The sequence below is a fragment of the Carassius auratus genome, chromosome 14, assembly GCF_003368295.1.
Source record: "Carassius auratus strain Wakin chromosome 14, ASM336829v1, whole genome shotgun sequence".
NCBI classification, from domain to species: domain Eukaryota; kingdom Metazoa; phylum Chordata; class Actinopteri; order Cypriniformes; family Cyprinidae; genus Carassius; species Carassius auratus.
This window is the reverse complement of record NC_039256.1, coordinates 9,452,870-9,461,707: the sequence shown is the minus strand read 5'-3', so window position 1 is coordinate 9,461,707 and position 8,838 is coordinate 9,452,870. Positions and strand designations below refer to the sequence as shown.

Sequence of the window (8,838 nt, the reverse complement as noted above, 5' to 3'; positions counted from 1 at the left end):
GCAGTGTCTTTACTGAGATCATAAAGTTAAAATCTCTTTCAGTGAATTATTCTGAAGAGTTAGAAAACCAGGCTAGACGTCTAATGCAGGTCTTGTTGGTTTCTGGCATTGGATTAGTACGTTTTGATTGGTTTAGAGGATAAATTAATCTCCTTTAATATATAGTATTTAAACATTTTATTTGATTAAACATTGGTACTTTAACAGGTTACATGGGTATTCGGTTGCCCCCAATTTATCACTGAGCACATCTCCAGATGGAAACTGTGAAACTGGTTTCCTTATGTCTCATTCATACAGCTCTTAAAAAAATGAAATAAAATAAAAAAGAATGAATGAAAAAAGAGGCTAAAAGCCAATGATTTGACATGAATGACTTAAGTGATCATGTGCAAAGTCATAAACACTGAAGGGTGTTACTGGCACAAGTAATGTTCAGTACGTGAGGCCATTTTTGAACATTTTTTACACGTGTATATATATATACAGTACAGACCAAGTTTGGACACACCTTCTCATTCAAAGAGGTTTCTTTATTTTCATGACTATGGAAATTGTAGAGTCACACTGAAGGCATCAAGAGCTATTTGAGCAAGAAGGATGAAAGATGACCTGGCCTCCACAGTCACCGGACCTGAACCCAATCCAGATGGTTTAGGGGTGAGCTGGACCGCAGACAGAAGGCAAAAGGGCCAACAAGTGCTAAGCATCTCTCGGGGAACTCCTTCAAGACTGTTGGAAGACCATTTCAGGTGACTACCTCTTGAAGCTCATCAAGAGAAAGCCAAGAGTGTGCAAAGCAGTAATCAAAGCAAAAGGTGGCTACTTTGAAGAACCTACAATATGACATATTTTCAGTTGTTATGTATATAATTCCATATATAATTCCACGTGTTAATTCATAGTTTTGATGCCTTCAGTGTGAATCTACAATTTGCATAGTCATGAAAATAAAGAAAACTCTTTGAATGAGAAGCTGTGTCCAAACTTTTGGTCTGTATCGTATAAATATATATACATCTATATATATATAGAGAGAGATATTGAAATGCATGGACATACTGAGAAATAAAAATTATTCAAATTTGTATTAAGGTATGTGCAATACAATGAATTTGTTTGATGACAAAGTGGATATTGCAAGCAAAAAAGGTGCATTGATTTAAGAAAGTCCTGCAAGGAAAAGATGATTTCCCGGTCATACTACACCAGGACAGCCGGTCAGTTCTGTGTGATTGTGTGGCTTTTGGGAGGTGTGTGAGATAAAGCTGTGATTGCTAGGTCAACTTTACATTGGGAGAACAAAGAAGCATTTCATATGTGTGGCCTCGAATGCCCTTTAAACTTCAATTAGATGTTCAGTTAACTATAATAAAACCATTAATGTAAAAAACTGAAGTCAGTCAATTTCAGAGCACCATTCTAACAAATTATTTACAAGTGGAAGCAAAATGAGTAAGAGGCTTTACTAAACTTTAAAATCCTTGCAAATTTGTAGTTCAAAGAAAAACAACAAAAAATATGTATTTAATCAATGTAACATTCTTCAGGGGAAATCATTCTACACATTTTACTGAAAAAAAAAACAAAAAAAAAAACACCAGTTATATTAACAACTGGGCAACAGGATATGATGTCATACTCTAGGACTTCGGTTTCCATACGTCCATTTCTCAAAACGAACTTGTCTAGTGATTGAGAGATTCTGTTTTCAATAAATAACAATAATACATAAAAAAATTTAAAATGAACCATCTGCTTTATTTTCCTCACAGCAGGCCATGTCAGTTTTTATTTTTGTGTTGAGATGAAAGGTCAGTTTGTGACGTATAGACCCTCTTTTGGTCAAATATTGTATGCACACATATGAACTTCAGCACAGAAGCAAATGACTGAGTACAGAGTTTTCTTAGTGTGAAACCCAATTATTCCTCTGATCTTATTTCCCCCATGAGCCCTCCTTACATGTATAGGGGCCTTTTAAACTACAAACCCGATTCCAAAAAGTTGGGACACTGTACAAATTGTGAATAAAAACAATGCAATGATGTGGAAGTTTCTAATTTCAATATTTTATTCAGAATACAACATAGATCGCATATAAAATGTTTAAACTGAGAAAATGTATAATTATTAAGGAAAAATAAGTTTAGAAAATAAGTAAAACTTCTCAAAAAAGTTGGGAGAAGGCCATGTTTACCACTGTCTGGCATCCCCTCTTCTTTTTATAACAGTCTGCAAACGTCTGGGGACTGAAGACAAGTTGCTCAAGTTTAGGAATAGGAATATTGTCCCATTCTTGTCTAATACAGGCTTCTAGTTGCTCATCTGTCTTAGGTCTTCGTTGTCACATCTTCCTCTTTATGATGCACCAAATGTTTTCTCTGGGTGAAAGATCTGGACTGCAGGCTGGTCATTTCAGTACCCGGATCCTTCTTCTACACAGCCATGATGTTGTATTTGATGCAGTATGTGGTCTGGCATTGTCATGTTGGAAAATGCAAGGTCTTCCCTGAAAGAGACGACGTCTTGATGGGATCATATGTTGATCTAGAACTTGGATGTATCTTTCAGCATTGATGGTGCTCATCTTTCCAGATGTGTAACTCCCCATGCCACACACACTCATGCAACCCCATACCATCAGAGATGCAGACTTCTGAACTGAGCGCTGATAACAACTTGGGTTGTCCTTGTCCTCTTTAGTCCGGATGACATGGTGTCCGAGTTTTCCATAAAGAACTTCAAATTTTGATTCGTCTGACCACAGAACAGTTTTCCACTTTGCCACAGTCCATTTTAAATGAGCCTTGGCCGAGAGTTTTTATGGTTTTTCATGTTTAGATATGGCTTCTTTTTTGACCTATAGAGTTTTAGCCGGCAACGGTGAATGGCACGGTGGATTGTGTTCACCGACAATGTTTTCTGGAAGTATTCCTGAGCCCATGTTGTGATTTCCATTACAGTATCATTCCTGTATGTGATGCAGTGTTGTCTAAGAGCTGAAGATCACAGGCATCCAGTATGGTTTTCTGGCATTGACCCTTACACACAGAGATTGTTCCAGATTTTCTGAATCTATGGATGATATTATGCACTGTAGATGATGAGAACTTCAAACTCTTTGTAATTTTTCTCTGAGAAACTCCTTTCTGATATTGCTGATTAGGGCTGGGCGATATGGCCAAAATTTCATATCCCGATATAGCTCATTTGATGTCCCGATAACAATATACATAACGATATAGCAATTTTTCTGTTAATTCAGTTTATGAATAGTCTATATAAAATTGCAGTGTGGAAATGCAGTTTGAAATAATATACAAAACAAATAAAGGTAGTATGGACTAAATATTTATTTTATTTAGAACCTTTTTTTCAAGCGAGACTGTTGGTAATGTTAACAGTTGGCAACAGCAGAAGTGATCTCCTTCCAGTTGCGGGAGCTATGGCTACATGGTGTGCCACGGGTAAAAGCCTGTTGCAGCGTCTGTGTCTGGAGTTTGCAGTTTTTGCTCGTTGACTCTCTCTGTATTCTTTTTCGTGGTTCTTGCGCAGGTGATAAAATAAATTAGTAGTGTTGGAGTCTGTTGTTGGCACTGGAAGCCGGCAAACTTTACAAACAACTGTTGTCTGGTCCACGTCGGTCTTCTTATATCCAAACCACGTCCATGCAAAAGAAGTACCCCCTCTTTTAGGTACGAGCTCCTCGGTTTGGGTTGGCTGGTCATCTTGTTGAGAATTTCCCTGGTCTGAACCGCGTCTACTACCGTCTTCCTCCATGTTTGTTTATGTATTGCAGCGTGCATGGGCATGCTGTGGCGTGAGGTGCATCTTTATGTAAAATTCTGCCGTAAACGACTTATCGTGGCGCAAACGATAGAGCCTTATATAAAACGATAGACATTTTCTATCGTCCAGATGATATATTTCGTCATATCGCCCAGCCCTATTGCTGATCCACTATTTTTCACTGCAGAATGGGGGAATTGGTGATCCTCTGCCCAACTTGACTTCTGAGAAGCTCTTTTTATACCCAATCATGTTGCCAATTGACCTAATAAGCTGCAAATTGGTCCTCCAGCTGTTCCTTATATGTACATTTAACTTTTCCAGCCTCTTATTGTTACCTGTCCCAATTTTTTTGGAATGTGTAGCTCTCATGAAATCCAAAATGAGCCAATATTTGGCATGACATTTCAAAATGTCTCACTTTCAACACTTGATATGTTATCTATATTCTATTGTGAATAAAATACAAGTTTATGGGATTTGTAAATTATTACATTCATTTTTTGCTCACAATTTGTACAGTGTCCCAACATATTTGGAGTCGGTTCTGTAGAGTGACAATCGATTAATATGATTACAGACATACGTCTTCCCTTAAAGTCTGATAGTTGGTAGAAACCCATCTAGAAAGCAGAGCAGCGTTCGCTCTTATCCGCGGGAGGCTTTCGCCCAGCATTGAATCTCGGCTTGAACGAATGCTCTGAGATCAGCTGATTTATTTCGTTCTGCTTGTAAGTCACCAGTTTATGAGGGAGCCAGGGCACTTTGGGTTCACCCACTGCTCCCTGAAAATATCTCATACACGCCCGACTTATTAAATACAAAACCTCTGCGATGTTCAACAAGACACAGACTCCAGACACGGCCAGCATGAAGACAGTGAAGACCGTCTTCTCTGTGGGACGTGACACGAAACAGTCCACTGTATTGGGACAGGGGTAAGAGTCACACTTCACAAGACGCACCATCTTGATGTCTGGATAGATCGAGTAAAAAATGTACAAGAAAACCACCTCGAAAATGATACGGAAGACGATGCTGATCACGTAAGTCCACCACAGAGCACCGGTGATCTTGAACCTCAGGCTCTTGATGTTCTCCAGGTCCTTGGCGTTCCCTCGGCCGGAGATCTTGAGGATCTTCTTCTCGATGTGCCGGCAGTGAGCGATGTGCATGGCCACCAGCAGGGCCGGCGTGGACACCAGGATGAGCTGCAGAGCCCAGAGGCGGATGTGAGAGATGGGGAAGAACTGGTCGTAGCACACGCTGTCACAGCCTGGCTGCTGGGTGTTACAGGTGAAGCCCAACTTCTCATCGCCCCACACGCTCTCGGCCGCCACCACCAGCACCATGATCCTGAAGATGAAGATGACCGACAGCCAGATGCGGCCGATGCCTGTCGAGTGCCTGTTCACACCGCTGATCACCGCGTAAAACGATGCCCAGTTCATGCTGGATACGAGGACTGCAGGGGAAGCACAGCACAAGGAATTTAATCTGAGTGTTCTTGACTAGTTCAGTTCTGCATTAACTCTCATTAACCAGTCAGGTTTGTGTACAGTGTGTTTGTTACAGCATAATTACTCATTTAAGTACTGAGTAATATTAATTGACCACATGTGCAAAACCAGTCATAAGGGTACATCATCTGAAAGCTGAATAAATCATCTCTCCATTGATGTATGGTTTCTTGGAATCAGACAATATTTGTCCGAGATAACTATTTGATGATCTGGAATCTGAGGGAGCAAAAAAATCTAAATATTGAATATTAAATCATCTTTAAAGTTGTTTAAATGAAGCTCTTAGACATGCATATTGCTAATCAAAAAAAAAGTTTTGAAATATTTACAATAGGAAATTTACAAAATAAAAAATTCTTATTGAACCGTTCGGTATGAGGCATTCGGTTCGGTACGCGGTACGCATTACGTATACCGAACGGTTCGTTGGACTAATTAATTATATAAATAAAAAAAAAAGAGAGAAATATAATGATATGCGTTCAACAAGGTAGCCCAATAACCCAAACGACGTAACAGGCAACGCCCCAGACACCCCCAAAGATGAAAAAAACACCAACTTATATGTTTATGTTAGGCAACTCAGTCAAGCGCTCAGTTCATGTACGGTACGCGGTGGCCAATGCGTTTAACAGACCAGAAATAGAAGATCCTCCAATAACCAACAGGTCTGGTGTTTGGGTGCACTTTGGATTCCCTTTAAGCTACAATGGTGATGGCAAGAGAGTGGTGGATAAAAAAACAACAGTATGTCGCATCTGCTACATGACAATAGGGTACACCAGCGGGAATACAAAAAAACACAAAAAAAAAACACCAGCGGGAATACTTGAAACATCAACTCATTTACGCCGACATCACCTTAGTGTGTCAGTATCTGGGAAAAGACGAAAAAAAGGAGAAACATACACGCAACAAACTATCCCCGCAGCATTTAGACTGACATTTCCAACTGATTCAAACAGGGCAAAAGACATCACCGCGGCGATTGGTACATTTACGTTATAGTAGACCTTACTATTTACCATTCATTCTGTCATCACCATTATAGCTTACAGGGAATCCAAAGGGCACTCAAATACCAGACCTGTTGGTTATTGGAGGATCTTCTATTTCTGGTCTGTTAAATGCATTAGACATTTTGCAACGAGCCTTCAGCGCATACTGAGTGAGTGAGCGCCTTAGGGGCCGTTCACATATCGTGCCTAAAAGCGCGTGGAAAACGCTAGTCGCGCCGCTTTCTCCTCCTTTCCAAAGCGCTCGGGCAGAAGCGCTCATGAGGCGTCTGTCTTTGCTAAGCAACAATGACGTGCTCTCTCCATGAAGACGCGGAAATTTCAGCAAAAGAAAAATGGATTTGCAGCTCTAAAAATCGCTTGCAGTAGCTCTGCTACTACATTTATTTCAGAATGGCAATCCATATACAACTATGATCAGCTGTTCCTTCATCTTGGCTGAGCTTTCAACGTTGTTACGGGAAAGGATGAAGCTGATTGGTTAGTTCTTGTCACATGACCCGCGGTGCGCTTGCGGCATTCTGAAAAGTTGAGATGTTTTTACATTTTGCTCTATTTAAAACGTACCGAACCGAACCGAACCGTGACATCAGTGTATCGTATCGAACGAACCGTGAATTTTGTGAACCGTTACACCCCTAATTATTACTAAGTAATGAATTTCTAGGCTACTTTTTCCTTGGGATTACTCTTAATTGTATTAATATATTTGGTAACCCTATATTTTAAGGTGTCCTTGTTACACGTTACATGTACATAATTACATGCAAGTAACCCTAATCCTAACCATAACCATACTGTAAATACATGTAGTTAATTAATATTACTCAGTACTTAACTGTATAATTACAATCTAACAAGCACACCTTAAAATAAAGTGAAATTAAAAATTACTTCTAATAATTACAGCTACTTCTGATGGAATTACATTAAATATTCAATAGTCTATAGAACAATTGATAACATTTTAGTATAGCGACAATTCCACACTATAAACTAGTCGCTTATTAGCATGCTTATTATTAATATATTGCCCATTTATTAGTATTTATAAATCACATATTCTGCATGACCATATTCTGTATCCCTAATAACCTTAACATAACTACCTTACTATTAATAAGCACAATACCAGGAGTTTAATTGAGGCAAAACTCAGTTACAGGTTTGTTAATAGCAAGAGTTGGACCTTAAAGTAATGAACAAATCTGTATTAAACTTTGGCAAATTAAACTTATAATGTTAAAAGAATAGTTCAGTTCCAGAATAATTTATGCAATTTTATATTATTTATTCAAAAGGCTTCAAGGAGAGTTTTTTATGTCCATCTTTGTATTATTTAGATAAGGCATTTAGAAATAAATTAGTAATATGTAACACCTTTTACAGAGAGTAATTGATAATCTAAAGACACAAAGGTAATTAGTTCTTAGTAATTTTATGTTTAATTGCCTTACGTAATTATAACATAATTATACATACTTATGCATAAAATATGGAAAATAGTCAGAAAAAAATTGAAAACCTTTGACTGGTAATGTGTATAACCTATTCAAGATATGGCTAAACACTTCTACTTTTAAACTTCCAATCACACAACATTCAAGATTACTGCCATCCCAACACAATACTAAACCACAAATCTTTCCAGGCACCAGATTCTGAATCTAAACACTCGTTTACCAGGTTCAGCCCGAGAGAAACAGCTAATGCTACCAGCTCCAAACGAGAAGAACAACAGACTGGGGTCTTGACATCTGGACACTTGGTTGACTGAACTCAAAATGAGTTGTGGTTAACTTGAGCTGGTTAAGAGCCACATGTCATCACCTGACACAACACAACCTGGCCAATAGCAGGCTCCCGGTTGGCCCACACAACTCCTCATATACACTAAATCATGATATTGAGTTCAGTGCATCTGGATAAACTACATGACTGATATGAAGTCCCACTTGCAATAAGGATTTCAATTTTACAATATGCTCCGAAAATAACTGAGCAGTCAGATGAACATTTCCAAGTTTGATCAAGGTGAATGAAAAGATCGATTTACCTTCAGCTGTAATAATAAAGAGGCATTTCCAGGAAACAGCTAATGGCCTCGCTACAGATCAGCATTTAGGGATTCCTGCACTACTAGCCACAACCCTGTACCAAGGCTGTCATGCGCACTTATATAACTCATTTATACGCAATGCTGCTCTTTATGGAGGATAACAAGACTCTTCAGAATTCAGATCAAATGCCATGATTTCCACCCACCCGGGGCAGAAGAAAGAATCTGTGTGGACACAATGAGCAGCAACATTATTCATTGTGCCTGGCAGGGAAAGGAAATCAGGGGTGTTTCACTTCATCAAACACAGCACAATTTATCACACAAGGTTGAGCTGTCAAGAAATAACACTGTCAGGTTCTTGTGTAATATTTCCAGGTTCAGACTCAGATTGTGTGAACGGCAGTGTGTTTGAGAGTTCTGATATAAAGATGACACACTGGTAAAA

The 8,838-nt window shown here is 38.9% G+C and overlaps 1 protein-coding gene across 2 annotated transcripts; it reads right to left on the bottom strand.

The window, feature by feature from the left end:
• Positions 1 to 4,241: 4,241 nt before the first annotated feature.
• Positions 4,242 to 8,585, bottom strand: LOC113113549 (gap junction beta-1 protein-like). 2 transcript variants are annotated; one of them, XM_026279805.1, is made up of 2 exons: positions 8,388 to 8,585; positions 4,242 to 5,257 (listed from the first exon to the last, which is right to left on the bottom strand). In XM_026279805.1, the coding sequence occupies exon 2, from the start codon at positions 5,241 to 5,243 to the stop codon at positions 4,416 to 4,418; it is 828 nt and encodes a 275-aa protein (XP_026135590.1). In that variant the 5' UTR covers positions 5,244 to 5,257; positions 8,388 to 8,585; the 3' UTR covers positions 4,242 to 4,415. The 2 variants fall into 2 exon arrangements, with proteins under 2 accessions (XP_026135590.1, XP_026135589.1); XM_026279804.1 differs by lacking the exon at positions 8,388 to 8,585 and adding an exon at positions 8,015 to 8,247.
• Between the last annotated feature and the right edge of the window lie 253 nt (positions 8,586 to 8,838).